General features: G+C 35.4%; 1 protein-coding gene across 14 annotated transcripts in view; it reads left to right on the top strand.

The window, feature by feature from the left end:
- The window catches only part of PCM1 (pericentriolar material 1), a gene marked incomplete at both ends in the record, with an annotated part of 69,939 nt that extends 53,415 nt beyond the window's left edge, over window positions 1-16,524 (top strand). For 10 of the 14 annotated variants that reach the window (XM_084232165.1, XM_084232159.1, XM_084232168.1 and 7 more), the window contains 13 exons: window positions 201-321; window positions 1,732-1,887; window positions 2,106-2,239; window positions 5,347-5,481; window positions 6,414-6,611; window positions 8,027-8,089; window positions 8,336-8,471; window positions 9,046-9,206; window positions 11,555-11,630; window positions 12,142-12,398; window positions 14,348-14,440; window positions 14,820-14,934; window positions 16,499-16,524. In XM_084232165.1, the coding sequence (XP_084088291.1) occupies window positions 201-321; window positions 1,732-1,887; window positions 2,106-2,239; window positions 5,347-5,481; window positions 6,414-6,611; window positions 8,027-8,089; window positions 8,336-8,471; window positions 9,046-9,206; window positions 11,555-11,630; window positions 12,142-12,398; window positions 14,348-14,440; window positions 14,820-14,934; window positions 16,499-16,524 (1,671 nt within the window). Of the gene's footprint in view, window positions 1-200; window positions 322-1,731; window positions 1,888-2,105; window positions 2,240-5,328; window positions 5,482-6,413; window positions 6,612-8,026; window positions 8,090-8,335; window positions 8,472-9,045; window positions 9,207-11,554; window positions 11,631-12,141; window positions 12,399-14,347; window positions 14,441-14,819; window positions 14,935-16,498 lie in introns of all 14 variants that reach the window. The other 4 variants (XM_084232157.1, XM_084232166.1, XM_084232162.1 and 1 more) reach the window with 2 other exon arrangements.
- Window positions 16,525-17,049: the final 525 nt, after the last annotated feature.

The following is a 17,049-nucleotide window of genomic DNA, read 5'->3' as shown; positions in this document are numbered from 1 at the left end:
GTATTTAAATGTTCTTTGTGATTCTGGTTAGTAATTGGTTATTATCACAGTCCTGTTGGAGTAGAATACTCATATAACTTACAAGTATTACATCTTCATGTATAGTTATATGGAAAAACTTAGTTTTTTTGTTAAATTTTTAATATTAATCACAGTTTTAAAAGATAGTGATTTTTGTTTGTTTTTAAACTATAACTTAGGAAACTTTTGAGAAGAACTTTGAAAGAGAAACACATAAAATAAGTGATCAAAATGATGCTGATAATGCTAGTGTCATGTCTGTGTCTTCAAATTTTGAGCCTTTTGCAACAGATGATCTAGGTAAGAGGAATTTTTAATAATTTTAGAACACAACTTACCTAACGTCTTTGAATTGCAATGATAAGGAAATAAAACTGGAAAGGCAAGATGTTAATGGGTCTTACCCATCAATATAAATTAAATAATCTCTTTTCTAACTTTTAGTTAAAACTCTTTGATACTGGGGAAATCATCTATCCTTCCTGACTGCATATTCTAAGGACATGAGGGATCTTATCCACCTTGCTGTGTTCTTGTGAAAAATATATAGAACTTTGTAGCACAGGAGTTCAAAAAAATGTTAATTTCCTTTCCCTTAAATGAAAGTCATCTTTTAAGATCTTCCAGTTAATGAGAAACATTGAGGTATCAATGCCTCCCGTGACATTTTCATTGACAATATTAATTTCATAATTTGAGGTAAAACTGAAAATTAGCATAAATAATCTTTAGTTGTTAACCCAGGTAAGTGTATAGCCTGGCACATTGGAGTTTTTTTCATTGGTTTAAAACCTATAATTTGCATATATCCAAGGGAGAAAAACAACTAACCTGAGCTCTTTCTAGGGGAAAGAAAAATCAGGTACCTGATTCATTCTCCAAACTAGTCAACCAAAAGATACTCAAGTATTTTAATCATTCAGGTCTTTAGGGCACTTGGTTGATATAATAATCTAAAGCCTAATTGTTCTAATGTTTGTTCAAATGATAAGAGCAAAATTTAGATAACTTCAAAAGCATTTTACACTACAAAGGGCCAAGCCTCATCCTGTCACTGTACCAAAGCAGTAAGTCTCCCATTTTCCTATTCTGATCAACAAGGGCTCTAGCTCCCTTTGAGTGAATATCAAGTCTATACTGAACCTGTCCCATTACAGAAAAATCTAGACCTTGCCCATCCTTTCCCTTAGATTGTCCCCACTTTGTGATTTGCCAAATGACTTAGTCCCACCTGTTTTGTTTCATTTATTGTTTTTTTCTCAGAATCCTTTATGATTTGCTTTTTCTGAGATGGACACAGGAGAATTGGGATATCTTATCCTTTGACCTTTTCCTGGACTTGCTTGTGTTAGGTTGAATTATTTCATCAGCGTTTACTGTTTAAATGATGTGACATGATGTAGTGAAATAAATAGGAACTTCAGAGTCTATAACAGATCTGAGTTCAGATCCCTGCTCCTACATTTAACTGGCTGTGAAACTGTGGGCAAGTTACTTTAAATTCTCTGAAAATGAGGGTAATATCCACTTTATAGGGTTATTTTAAGGATTAAATAAATGCAATAATACATGTCCAGTACCGAACTAATACGGTATCTAGAACTTGTTAAAGCTAGTTTCCTCTCCCCATGATTAGACTTTTAATACAGTTTGAAGACAACATGAAAAACTGTGATTTTAGAACTGGATATGTATTTTGTCCATATGCAGGTAACACTGTGATTCACCTAGATCAGGCATTAGCAAGAATGAGAGAATACGAGCGTATGAAGACTGAAGCTGAAAACACAAATATAAGATGCACCTGCAGGATTATTGAGGATGAAGATGGTGCTGTTGCCACAACTACAATTAATAACTTAGAAGGTGTGGTTTTTGAATTGATTAAAAGTAAAAATCATAGTTCCTTAAAATTAAAAATCCCATCTGATTTACAATGTTTTTTTTCCTGCCACTTGAATTATTAGGGGTGCTAAAACTACATAAGTCTTCCTTTGTTTTAGTATAAAATCATTAGAATTTTGTATAGATGCATATATGTTATTGACTTAATTTTCTAATAGATTGTTTTCTTTTACGAGTAGAAACTCCTGTTGAAAATCACAGCTCACAGCAACCTGTAAATGAAGTTTCTACTGTGCCATGTCCTAGAATTGATACTCAGCAGCTAGATCGACAAATTAAAGCAATAATGAAAGAAGTCATTCCTTTTTTGAAGGTAAGCATTGATTTTTTTTAAAATAATCTCTGTGTTTTGTTTTTCAGTGTATACAAAAGACAATCTTGTCATTAATTCAAAAAAGTCGGGTAAACAAAGAAAAAAAACTAAAAATCACCCATAATTTTGCCACTCAGAATAGCAATATGACATTTTATAAATCTGTGATACTGAAATATAGCACAGCATGCTGTTTTTAATATACTATAAACATCTTCCTAGGTCAGTGTTTTTCTATTGTATATTTTTTAATGGTTGTACCTCACTCATTGTTCATTTAAGTTATAGAATGTCTGCTTTATGCTGTTTTGTATACATAGCATTCTAGCATGAGAATACAAGTTTTCTTTAAAGTAAATATTAAATATAGAAGCAAATGGTAGGTGCCATGTAGACAATTAAAATATGTGATGGTGTCTGTTTTAGGCTAGATAGTCAGAGAAGACTTCTGAAGTGGGAACATTTTAGCAGAGATATAAAGAGCCAACTAAAACCAAGATCATTTCAAAAAATGAGAAGGCCTTAAAGTTGCCTTTAAAGGCCCATGTGGTTGTAGAAATTTTCTGTGAGATGAAGTTGGAAAGAAAGATGGGCTATTTCTATGGACTATTAACAGGCCATGCTTAGAAATTTGGGCTTTGTTTGAATTTTAGAGGGAAACTCCTAAAGGTTTTAATTGAGAGAAACAAAGTCTAGTTTGTTTGGAGAATGGATAACGGGGGTCAGGAGTTTAATGAAATCAGGTAAGAAATGGTAGTGGCTTTGACAAGGGTGATAGTAATAGAGATGGGGAAAGGTAGACAACCGCAATACGTCTTGGAAGTCAGCATGCTATAGATGTTATCTAAAGCCACAGTACTAGTTAAGAGAGGGGCCAAGACTAGGTGATCCATCTTTAGATGTTTTGCAGAAGAGGAGCCAGAGTACTGTCATTAGGTGACTATATCAATTACTGTTGTAAGTGTTTAATATTCATAGACTAGTCTATTAATTATTACCCCAGTCCCTATTATTAAACATTGTTTATTTTGGTTTCCTTTTCACTATTTTAAGAGTAACTGACTTAGTAAATTTAAGTTTTATGTTTTTATTTCCATAGAAGTAATTCCTAGACTTCTAGCTCAAAAGGTATGAGATTTTAAGGCTTATGATATTTTAAGATTTTATTATATTTTAAGATAATATATTAAATTGTCACTCAAAGGATAGCAATTTATAGCCCAACAGGACTATGAGGAGAGTACAAGACTGGTAAGTGGTACTATTTTTTGTTTAATAACAATAAACATGCAGAGAAGGAAGTGTGCAAGAAGTAAAACATGAGGGCCTCCCCAGTGGCACAGCGGTTGAGCGCTGGGTTGCAAAGCTGCCCGAAGCCCCTGTGGCGCCAGTTCCATCTCCGGCTTCTCCCCAGCCACCAGAGTAGGGTCCCACTTGGTGCGCAGACCTCTCCTGCCACCCACTGCTCCTCTCAGCAGTGTACCTCAGTCCTTCTGCCTGCTCTGCTCCCCGCTCTGGCTCTGGTGAATTCTCTCACCCTCCCGCACTTCTGACTGTACCCAGTGCTTGTATAAATAAATAAATCTTAAAAAAAAAAAAAAAAGTAAAACATGAGGCTAGAGCCTTTTCTGGGAGGACAGTTTTTTTTTTTTAAAGATTTATTTATTGATTTATGCATACAAGAACTGGGGTAAAGTTCAAGGGTGGGGGGGGCAGTGAGAGGATTCACCAGAGATAGAGTGGGGAACAGAACAGGCAGACTGACTGAAATACACTGCTGAGGGGAGCAGCGGGTGAGACAGGAGAGGTCTGCTGCGCCATGTGGGTAGCTCCCTGGCTGGGGATCGAACTAATGCTGTGGCTGCTAATAGCTTCATAGACTGAATCTTAATCCCTTGCACCACCAGGGAGGCCTGGGATGACACGCTTACATTTTAATATAAAATGGAAATTTTAAAAATTAGAAATGAGAAATTATTATGAAAATCCAGATTAAAAAACTACATGTTTTCATTGGGTTCATTTCTTACAACCTGCTTGTACTTTTAATTTCTCTGTTGAAGCAACTGCTTTGTTTGGAATATTTTGAGAAAAGACAGAGCTTTAAGAAGTAATTTAGAAATTTTTTTTCTTTCAAGACTGCAGGGTATCTGATTATTTCCAAAAAAAGATTCCCTTTAGCCATGACCAAATTATTCCATGCAAAAACTGAGAAGCTTAGGTTTTTCCTTTGCCGCTCCAGTAACTGCTTAAATGGTCTTACTGTTTGCTTCCTCTTCTAATCTTTGAACTTCCCTGCTAGAGTTACTAGTGCTTTTAAGGCCTTGACGCTTTGCTGCTATTTCTGCCTAGAATGCTTTTCCCTCAAATATCTGCATGACTTTTACCCTTGAATCCAAGTCTCTGGTCAAATGTTACCCTTTTAGGTAAGCAGATCTCTCCCTCCTCCTTCCTTGTTATTCTTTATTTTATAGTGTTTTTCACTTTCAAATCCATTTAGTATTTGTTATTTTGTCTTTCTCCTCCTGCTTAAATGTAAACTCCGTGAAGTAAGAGATATTACTCTGTTTCGCTGTCTTAGAAGCAGTGCCAAGAATAGCACCTTCATATAGTAGACAGTGAATAAATAACTACATCGATGGATCATGCATACATCAGTGTATGCATTGCTTAAAAGTATGTTGGATGATTTTTCAATAAATTCATTTCTATAAATTTCACTCAGGTTAAGAAATCTGAAGGATAATAGAGGATATTGGGTAAAGGTGAGTATGGTTTTAGGAGTTAATGAAATTACCGGAACTGCAAATAGGAAGACATAATTATGGTCTGACTAGGTACAGGAAAGAAGTGATGAAAAGTATTGAATCAGCCAGTTTCTTTTACTGGCCATTATCTTCTGTGATGGGTGAGAATTTGAAAACCCGTTAGCATGTGTAGAATGGGAATTGTATATCCTTCGTAAAACAGATATTTTCAAACATATATCTTAAAAGTTGAGAAGCATCTGTGCAAGAAAAATAAGATCTCATGTACATGTGGATCAATAATTTTAAACAATTGGTTAAGTTTATATACTAATGAATTAGGATTTTTCTTTTTCTCAGGAGCACATGGATGAAGTATGCTCTTCTCAACTTCTAACTTCAGTAAGACGGATGGTTTTGACCCTTACTCAACAAAATGATGAGAGCAAAGAGTTTGTAAAGTTCTTTCATAAACAACTTGGGAGTATATTACAGGTATGAGTTTGTATTGGTAGGATTTACCACTATGTGCCATCTGGTTAGGACTTCAGGACTACTGAATATCATAGTAGTTTGCTTATTTTCTAAATATATAGTCCATATTTTTAGAAAGAAGAAATCAGTTTAAAAATTAATAAAATAGGGGCCTCCCTGGTGACGCAGATGGTTGAGACCAGCGCTGTGGAGCTGTCCGCAGCCTCTGCAGTGCCAGTTCGATCCCTGCCCACCACAGAGCAGCCCATATGGCAGGGCAGACCTCTCCTGTTTTGCCCACTGCTCCCCTCAACAGTGCCTGTTCTGTTCCCCGCTCTTTCTCTGGTGAATCCTCTCACCCTCCCACACATCTGGCCAGTACCCCAATTCTTATATAAATAAATCTTTTTAAAAAATTAATAAAATATAGCAGACTTTTTCATTTAATGATGCTACATTTCATCTTGATTACAACTAAACTTTTAAACTGATTCTGAAGAAAAAGTTTACATTAGAATAACTTACAGGCTTATATAAAGGGGAAAACTTGAAAAGTACTCTAATGGTATCATTAGACTTTCTCTTTTTAGATGACTTTCATTTTTCACTTAATTTACCCTGTAGTATTTATGTATCCCCTGCATAGTGTTGAAACTCTTTTGCAATTAGGAATCCTGTCTTAGTATGCACAACAGTTATATTAGGTAACTGAATTTATAGATAACACTATATTTTTTCTTCTCCTTTTGTGTATTTTTTAAGCATGATTAGCAAAATTCCTACTAAGTAGTATTCTTTAGTAATATTAGACTTTCTTTTGTAATATTAGCCTATCTTTTCTTAATAATCTAAGTATTATAATTTAAACATTGAAGTTTAAATTATAACGAAGTTATAATTTGTTATAACTTTGGAGTTTATTATAACAAAGTTATTTGGTTGTCTTTGAATAGGATTCACTGGGAAAATTTGCTGGTAGAAAACTGAAAGACTGTGGAGAAGATCTTCTAGTAGAGATATCTGAAGTGTTATTTAATGAACTGGCTTTCTTTAAACTCATGCAAGATTTGGATAATAATAGTATAACTGTTAAACAAAGATGCAAAAGGAAAATAGAAGCAGCTGGAGTAATACAATCTTATGCCAAAGAGGTAAATGGCATTCATTTCAATTTTAGGAGTAGTTATAATTAACATATAAATGCAGTTCTTGATCATTATTAATAATTAACTCATACTTGACCTCAGCAAAAGTAGGTTTGGTGGGTTTTTTTTTGTTTTTGTTTTAGTAATACTGGTCAGATTATAAATCAGTGCATATGCTAACCACATACTGGATCTCAGGAATAACATACTACAGATCAAAAATGCAGACAGTAACTGATGCTAAATGTACACATCAGATATCCAGTTTATATTACAGTCACTCGGGTCTGCAGAGAAGACTGGATAGTTAGAATCTAGTCCTCAACCAACTACCTGGCATGGCTGTTGCCAATCTCGGCAGTTTCCCCAGAATATTTATCACCCCAGCTATGAGACTCTTTGAGGAAGGGAAATAGAGTTAAAGCAGCAAAACAAGTTGTTAATGAAAAGTAAGAGCATTCCAGGCAGAGTGAACTATAAGGTAGGTTTGAGCAGTTTGGAAAACAAAGAGAAGCCAGGGAATGTAGAAACATTGAGTCAGTAAGAGTATAGGGGTCGTAGTTACTAAAATAAGGCCAAATTATGGGACCTTAGACACCATAAGAACCTTATATTTTATCCTATGATTGATAGAAAGCCTTGGGGAAATTTGAAGTAGAATGACATAATCTCATGTACAATTTAAAAGATTTGTATGGATACCCTATTAAAACAGGAATTGAGGAAAGTAGAGATAGAAATAGTTGTAAGGTAATAGTCTAGGTAAGAAATGAGTCAGTGAGGCATTTTTATTGTAAATATGAATAATAAAAACAAGATGGCTTCTGATGTTCTGACATGCATTTGAGTAAGTGAAGGACCATTTACTAAGTTTGGGAAAACTGAAGAAGGATGGGGTTTTAGAAAGAAGGGAATAAAAATTTTTGGTTTGGAGTTAGTAAATTTGAGATGCCTCATATACCTAAGGAGTTGTCAGGTAGTGTTGCTTTTTGTTTTGTTTATTTAAAATATTGATAGTTAGGGCCTCCCCTGGTGGCGCAGCAGTTGAGCGCTGGGCCTTGAAGCTGCCCGCAGCCTCTACAGCGCTGGTTCCATCCCCGGCCACCGGCGAGGGTCCCACATGGCACAACAGACCTCTCCTGTCTCGCCCGCTGCTCCCCTCAGCAGTATATTTTGTCATTCTGCCTGTTATGTTCTCCGCTCTGGTGAATTCTCTCACCCTCCTGCGCTTCTGACTGTACCCAGTGCTTGTGTAAATAAATAAATAAATCTTTAAAATAAATAAATAAAATATTGATAGTTAAATGAAAGAGTTGAATTCAGCTCTTTGAATCATGGTCAAAAAAGTGCATTTGTTAAAGTTTAATTGCCTTAGTGCTAAAAGTATACCCCTAAATTCTGCTTAATTGATTTGTTTATAGGCCAAAAGGATTCTTGAAGGAGATCATGGCCCACCTGTTGGAGAAATTGATGATGAAGACAAAGTATGTGTTAAGTAACTTTTGATTGAAATGATTTTGAAACAAATAACGTCAGTAGCTTTTACCTTAATTTTTAAGAGCAAAGTATATCATTATCAAATGTCCTTTCTTCTGACAAACCTTGACCTCTGTCAGAATGTTTCTTTGTATTTATTAGGTAGTGACTTACTAATTTTTATAATAGACTTATTGTATATCTTTTAAAATGTACATTCAGGAATTAATTTACTCAAATTTATTTGTGGCTAGGACAAGGATGAGACTGAAACAGTTAAACAGATTCAAACATCAGAGGTGTATGATGGTAATGGCGCCAAAAATGTGCCATCTGATGTTTCTGATCAAGAGGAAGATGAAGAAAGTGAAGAGTGTCCAGTGTCTATTAGTAAGTTTAAAGGCTTTGTATTAGAATTATACATTATTTCTTCACAGGTGGCATAATTGAAACAGTATGGTAGAGTGTAATGAATGTAGAATTAGGTATCAATTCTGAATTTGAATTCCAGTGTGACCCAAAATTATCCATCTTTACTGCACCAGTATTCTGGTAATTACTGTTCTGAAGATTTCAGATATAAATGATACTATATATTTGCACATGCAGGTACATAAATAAATTGATAAACTATTAAGATTATATGCTGAGGGCCTCCCCCGGTGGCGCAGCGGTTGAGCGCTGGGTTGCGAAGCTGCCCACAGCCTCTGCAGTGCCAGTTCGATCCCCAGCCACCGGGCGAGGATCCCACATGGTGCGCAGACCTCTCCTGCCGCCCGCTGCTCCCTTCAGCAGTGTACTTCGTCAGTCTGCCTGCTCTGCTTCCCGCTCTGGCTCTGGTGAATCCTCTCACCCTCCCGCACTTCTGACTGTAGCCAGTGCTTGTATAAATAAATAAATAAATCTTTTTCAAAAAAAAAAAAAAAAATTATATGCTGAAAACTTACTAAAACTTGTGTATTAGATTTGTCCAAAGCTGAAACTCAAGCTTTGACCAATTATGGAAGTGGAGAAGATGAGAATGAAGATGAAGAAATAGAGGAATTTGAAGAGGGACCTGTTGATGTCCAGACTTCGCTTCAGGCTAACACTGAAACTACAGAAGAAAATGAACACGATGAGCAGGTATTCCTGGGTAGACAGACACATCTTCCTCCAGCCTTATTTTACTACTAAAAACAGATGGCAAAATTTACAGCTTTACAGATAGCAAAATTTACAGCTTCTCCATTCTCTTTTCATGGAAACCTCTTAAATGCTCTTATTGAAATCCGAAACACTAGTTATCTTTATATTTAGCAGTATTTACATCTAATAGGCTATTTTTAAATAACTGTGAGGTTACTTTAAAAGATCTGGGTTTTTAATTTATTTCATATTTTTCCTGATCATACATGGAAAAAGTATGTAACAACAACAAAAAAATCATTCCCTTTCTAACATCCACCACCCTGCTACAGAGGCCATTTTGAGTCCTGCTTTTTATACTCCTTCATAGGCTGAAGTCCGTGTGTGTGTGTGTGTGTGTATGTGTGTGTATTCATTTATATTACTAGATATCATCTGTTGACTTCCTATTAGAGTAGCTAAAGATTTTTAGGTGACTTAAACTTCTGTTCCCTGTATCCTGTATTCAGTTCTGACTTAATGATTAAGTTTAGATTTAATCAAGTTACATAACTATTACTGCTGAACTAAGCAAACAGTTTAGTCTTGTACATTTTTTCACTTGAATAATTCTCAGTTTTTATTAACTTATATTCTATGAACAATACTGAAGTCTGCCCTCATATCAACCGCTCAGAATCTTCTACATGAACCAGTTTGTTGTTTTTGTCCGAGCACAACCCCTTCCTGCTCAATTCAAGATTTGGCTCTTTTTTAAACCTGCTGAAATGTTGGGAATCCCCTTTGTCATTCTTCTTCATTATATCTGTTTCTGGAATCCAAGCTTTGTCTTTCCTTTCTTAGAATATCAACTTACTTGAAGGAGCTTATTCTACAGTAACTAAGAAAGAATATTTAAGATATTCTAAGGCTATCTTGGTTTGTTCCTTGTTGAAAAGCATTTTCCCTCCAGTCTTTGAAGTCACTGTTTGTCTTCTGATTTCCAGTGCTGTTGTTGAGAAGTCCAATGCCTTTCATAGTTCTTACCTTTTGTGTATACATTTTTTACTTTCTAAATCTACCTTTTCTGCAAGACCCTCCACCCCCTGAAATTTTATAAGAGTACACATTGTTCTTTCATTCATTATGCTGGGTACTCAGTAAGCCTTTTTCATCTAAATTATATCCTTCAGTTTGGTAAATTCCATTTTGTTTATTCTCCATCATTTTCTCTTTTCTTTCCTACTGAAATTACTATCAGATATTATTAGCCCTCACAGACTGAACTTTTAATTTTCCCCTCTCATCCTTTATCCTTCTGTTTTACTTTCTGGGAGATTTCCTTGATCCTAACATTCACATGAAATTTTATCTCAGATGTCATATTTTTAACTTCTAAATACTTTTTTTTCCCTTGATTGTTACTTTCTTATATTACCTTTCCTTCATAGAAGCCATTTTTCTTCTCTTACCTTCTCTTGGGTTTACATTAAAGAATGATAAAACCAATGGTTGAGGTTCTTTCAGGCTTCACTCTAGGGCAGTTGAGTAGACAGCTAGCTTTTTGAAAGATACAGTCAGTGTTATTATATTTATTAGTCTTTTTTCTGCAGTGGTTTCGTTTCTCCAGTCTCCTGGCTGGGACTGTTGGTATTTTGGAACGAGATATGTGGATGTTGAGGGTCCCATCATTATATAGACTAAATCCTTCTGTTTTCATTATAATACCCTGTCCTTAGTCAGACTTTGTGCACCCTACCCCCTAGCCCTGATGGTCCCCAGATTTGAGTTTCATTAGTTTAATTTCTTCAAATTACAACCTCCCATTTTCTGTTGCAGTTGGAGGAGAGAACCTAATTGTTCCTATTGTCCTTAAACAGCTTCAGCCTGCCACCACTGCCCCTTTTCATTTCCAACTTCCTCTCTAACACTGTAATCCTTCCTTCTTAGTATCTGCTACTTCCAGCTTTGAGGTGAATCTCAACTTTCATTCTCTCCTCCTGATGAAGTTACTTAGCTTTGTTCATCTTTCTCCCCTCTTGATCAGTTCCATTTCCATTTAATTAATAGCTACATATATATACAGGTATCTTTTAATTTCATTGAAGTGGAGTCTGGTCTTCGGGGAAATTATTGTGGAGGCCATTGCATTCTAGCTCTGTATTATTTTGAGGCTATTTAAGAATGAAACCTTTATATTGACGATCTTGAAATTGTACCCACAATCTCCTCCTTAAAACACTTTTAGATTGTAAAATCCCTTGATTTCATGAAAATCTCAGGTTGGACAAAAACTACACACTGCTAACTATCTCCTGTATGGCGATCCATGTATTTTCTATTATGACATGCCTTTTTCCTTCTAGGTTCTACAGCATGACTTTGGAAAATCGGCAGAAAGCAAACGTGTCCCATCGGAACAAGAACCTGTTACTCGTAAAGGTAAGAAATCTAAATAGTCAATTGTAAGATACTCTAAAAGTGCCTTTCTGTGCTTAAATACTAAAATTTAAATTCTTAGCTAATATAATTTTTTTTTAATTTTTTTTTTTTAGCTAATATAATTTTGAAGGTAATGTGTCTTTTTTCTACCCAAATCTTTTTAGAAAACATAATGGCTTTGTTTCTCCAAATTGCTTTCAAAGATAGGCTGACGTGTATTTTAAAAACACTGAAAAATTCTGTAAAGACATTGTTAGATACAAATGTGGAGGAATTTTTAAAATACCCATTGAAGTCTACATCATTACAAATTGAATGGATTCTAGGACTATGATTTTTAAAACATTCTCAAGATGATTAATTTGGCAGCCATTGATAAGGAAAATTTGTAGTTGCCTTTTCTTTTAGGTCTTAAGTAAATTATATTCATATACATTGTCTTATTTGGAGCAATAGAAAAATTTAACAACTGTTGTGTTACACTAATGTTAATATTTTCTTTTGATGACAGATAACCAAGATAGTGTTCCTGTAAAACCCTGTTACCTCAATATCTTGGAAAATGAGCAATCTCTAAATGGCACTGTTCAAAAGGATTTGCTTACTACCATTGAGTCACCTAAACAGCCTAACCCTTTGCCATTACCTTTAACTGAAACTGAAACCGTAGTGCCTAAAGTCAAAGAAGTTAAATCTGCTCAGGAAACTCCTGAAAGCTCTCTGGCTGGAAGTCCTGATACTGAATCTCCAGTGTTAGTGAATGACTATGTATGTATCCTTGACATTTGTCAATATTTTTGCATCTCATTTTGTGCATATGTCTTCATTTGCATGTTAACATTTTCAGCATTTAAACATTATCCATTTTGTGTTCAGGTTTAGAAATTTTCACGTTCTTATTTCTTACGCAAACTTACTTTAAACTTGAACAGAAGCGTGATAGTGAATTAAAATAATCCCCTCAAACCCTAAAAGGTTATACTTTTTGTGATTTTTGAGAACCAAAGAGAGATGAGTTTTTAGATGGCAACCTTGAATTCACTTCTGGTTCCTCTCTGATGAAAGGGTGATGATACATGAGTCAAAATTTAATCTCTTAACTCTTACCCACACATGACTTCTCAAGTACTTAAAACATTTCATAAATCTTTATTTCATAAATCTTTGGTAAATCAAAAGTTTATACTTGGGATGGGAAATAAAATATGACAGGAGTCCTTTTCTCTATATAGTGAATGACAAATATGTTAGCATGTGTGCACTTAGTATATCAGTAGATAAGTTTAGTTTTACTCTGAATCTGTTTCAATTTAACTTTATAGCAAGTAGGTTTTTTTTAATCTTTGAAGGTTGTATATGTTTTATTTACTTGTCAGCAAAAATGAAGGGCTTTATGACAATGCACTTTTAGGTCTAAGAAATATGTTCATATATTCTTTTATTTAACATCAATTTTTCCCTAATACGTATTTACAATTACAACTTTGTAATTTCTCAGAATGGGAATTTCCTTCAAAAACATAAGTAAAAAGATGGACCTCCCTTGGTGGCACAAGGGGTTCAATCTCAGCACTATGAAGCTGTTTCCAACTACTGCAGCACGAGGTCAATCCCCTGCCAGGGAGCTACCTACATGGTGCAGCAGAACTCTCCTGTCTTGCCCGCTGCACCCCTTAGCAGTGGATTTCAGTAGATCTGCCTGTTCTGCTCCCCACTTTGTCTCTGGTGAATCCTCTCACCTCTTGCACCTGTGGCCTGCACCTCAGCTCTTGTATGCATAAATAAGTCTTTTAAAAAAAAATAAGTAAAAAGAATATCTCATTTAACTGTTTTATTTGTTTGCTTCACTACCAGTGAGACTATACATCTAAAATTAAAAGTTACCTGTTAGATTTATTCTTATTATCATCTGATGAGTGGTAGAGTTCCTATAGGAACGCATTCAATTGAAATGAGGTCAAAGTTAGATTAGAAAGATCTAGAATTTGAATCTTAGGTTTTAATACAAGGAAATAAGATGGTCGAAGTCACGGGATGTAAAGATGAATCTGATTATATTGATACATTGTCAGGGAAATCATGTTAGGCTCCATTATCATAAATACAAAATAGGATCTGAGTGAGAGAGAAATGGGTGAGAGATGTTGCAAGAAAAAGAAAAACTACTAGGTTTCCACCTTGGTAACTGGTAGAATGATGATACTTTGAAAACCAAGAAGGAGAACTAAAAGGATAATTAAAAATTCAGGTTTCAGAAAAATGAGGTGATCAGAAAGAATTACTAAATTCGTACCTCTTCTTTATTTCAGCCTTCACAGTATTTGATAATTAAATGTCTGTAAATGTTTCCTTATATTCTGCTAGTACAGCTCTGATGCATTCTGCAAACAAGTGAATTGTTCTTGTAAAGTATTTAAGCCTTCAGTATTAACTACTTACTTTTCAATATTTCCTTCAGTATTAACTACTTCCTTTCAACTAACCTTTTGATTTTTGAAATGGGCACAGGAAAAAACAACCATATGCTCACAGCTGCAAGTGTGTAGCTCTGTCTTGAACTCTAGGTTTCTGTTTTATTCATAGAGCTGAAGGAAACCAAATATAGTTACTGATAGATACTTAGTAAAGAATCCCTTTCTTGGCATGGATAACTGGTTTAGATCCAGAGATAGAGCAGATAGCTTTCATTAAATACGTGTATATAATTTATCTTCCAGGAAGCTGAGTCTGGTAATATAAGTCAAAAATCTGATGAAGAAGACTTTGTAAAAGTTGAAGATTTACCACTTAAACTGACAATATATTCAGAGGTATTTGATTCTCTTTAATTAAACTTGTCTTTATATAACAGTTATTGTTGGGCCTTCTGGGTGACACAGGGGTTAAAGACTCAGCACTATCAAGCTGTCACCAGCCACTGCAGCCTGAGTTCGATCCCCAGCCAGGGAGCTGACCCACATGGCACAGCAGACCTCTCCTGTCTTGCCCTCTGCTCCCCTCAGCAGTGTATTTCAGTCCATCTGCCTGTTCTGTTCCCCACTCTGTCTGGTGAATCCTCTTACCTACCCCCCCCCACCACCTCTGGCTACACCCAGTTCTTGTATGCAAAGATAAGTTAAGTTTTTTTAAAAAAGACAAACAAATATTGTTAAGATGAAACATGATTGTGAATTTTTCTTCATACCAAAGGCAGATTTAAGGAAGAAAATGGTAGAAGAGGAACAGAAAAACCATTTATCTGGTGAAATATGTGAAATGCAGACTGAAGAACTAGCTGGGAATTCTCAGACACTAAAAGAACCTGGTAAGAGTTATCAGTGTTAGCCATATTATACTGGAAGTTTACTGAATCTTGATACCATCATTTTATTTACTTTTTTAAATGTGCTGTTTGTATCAGGGAGGTTTGAGTCCAAACATTAGAAAGGAAGATTATTGAGAACTTTTAGTTCAGCTGCCTAATGTAATATAAAATTATATTAGATTTTTAAATCTTCCATTTTAGCAAAATAATATACCTGCATTGTTTAAGAAAAAGATACAAAAGAGTTAATGATAATTACCAAGGGCCTATTACTTTTAATTACTATTTTTTAGTGCTGTAAGGGAGACCTTCTGTATCTGTAAATATTTTTATAATTTTTCTTAATGAAAAAAATTGGGGAGCCTGCCTGGTGGTGCCGTGGTTGAGCGCTGGGTTGCGAAGCTGCCAGCAGCTTCTGCAGTGCCGGGTTCGATCCCCGGCTGCTCCCCGGCCACCGGAGGAGGGTCCCACATGGCACGCAGACCTCTCCTGCCGCCCGCTGCTCCCCTCAGCAGTGTACTTCGGTCCTTCTGCCTGCTCTGCTCCCCACTGTGGCTCTGGTGAATTCTCTCACCCTCCCACGCTTCTGACTGTACCCAGTGCTTGTATAAATAAATAAACTTAAAAAAAAAATTGGGGTATCTTGTCTCCCTTCTGAAAAGTGACTTAAATTTAGACCTACCTCTCCCTCTTACAGGGCTCATATATTTTGCTCCCTTTGTTATTTTAAGTAGAACATTTCCTAGTTCTGTCTGTCACCTTTGGTCATTATCCAACTATTCCTTCTGCTTCCTTCCACCTTTCTCTGTTCTGTTTTACTCATATTCTTACATTAAGGTTATTAAAGTGAACAAAATTATTTTTTGTTTTGTAACTGTGATAATTAAATCTTCCATAATCTTTTGAGGATGAGTCTACATAAATATTCATTGCAGAGCCAAGCGATCTCCACAGATTTCCTTTATGGATCTGCGAGCACAACCATTGGCCAACTCAAAGGAGAATAATTCTTGCATCATACTCAAGGGATTTTTTCTGTTATTCTCTATCAATTTATCCATTAGTTAAAATCATATATAATACCATGTTTATTTTTGTTTGTCCTAGAAATGGGGAGAAGAGAAGGGCAGATCATTCAGGTATCAAACATTTCATTTCCCAGTCTTTGGCCGGTTTTGTCTACATCTCAACTGCTCCGTTCGCAGTGTCTGGGCTGCAGTGTCCGGGCTTCAGTGTCCTCCACTCTCTCTGCTCCCACCTGTTTTGAAGAGCCTGAAATTTGTTGATAACTCATGTTGTTCTCTGACAGCCACTCTTTATTGATCTGCATTTATTCGTTTTTATAATTTTTTCCCTTTTTTTTCTACTGGGTTTCTTGAGAGACAAATAGTATATTTTCAGCCTGCCATTTTAAAACAGAAGTTCTCTCCTACCCTTTAACTCGTAAATTACTGTTTCCTTTGTAATTAAAAATGAAAGTTCTTAATGGAAGATAACATTAAATTCTGATGTAATGCCTCAATTTAGTGAATGATTTATAAGACTGGTTTTCTGTTTTTTTCAGAAACTGTTGGAGCCCAAAGTATATGAGATGTCTTCAGAGACTCATCTAACTCTACAAAAGTCGAAACATACATGAAAATGGCACTAAATAAACATGTTTTGATCTGTGTAAAAATGTAAATTAGTTTGACACTGCATTTTTGATAGGTGTGCTAATTTCTGCCCATGGCAGTTTAAAACATCAGATACTGAGTTTTCAACAGATTCAAGCCTTGATACACTGTGGGGTTTCTTTTTTTTTTTTTTTTTTTTTTTCAGTCTTGATTTTTATTTCCCATTGTGATGTTTAGTAATGTTAAATTTAAAAAGTAGTTTTAAATAAAGGTTGAACTTATCTGTAAAGTATCATTTTTGGAAATTATGTTGAATCCTATACAGCAAGTTACTGCTCTGTGTAAGTAGGCTATTTAGAAGAGAGCAATGGTTGGATTAGAGAAAAGTACTATTTATTATATAGCCTAGCCATTAGGCCAGGCTTCCAAATAATGCCAGTGTTGCTGCTATTGGGTCTAATGTTCTTTTAGATACCTGCATGTCTTATTCCTGTGTAAG

This window comes from Talpa europaea (genome assembly GCF_964194135.1).
Source record: "Talpa europaea genome assembly, chromosome: 4".
In the NCBI taxonomy this organism is placed as follows: Eukaryota; Metazoa; Chordata; class Mammalia; order Eulipotyphla; family Talpidae; genus Talpa; species Talpa europaea.
This window is presented reverse-complemented; position numbering and strand designations above follow the sequence as displayed.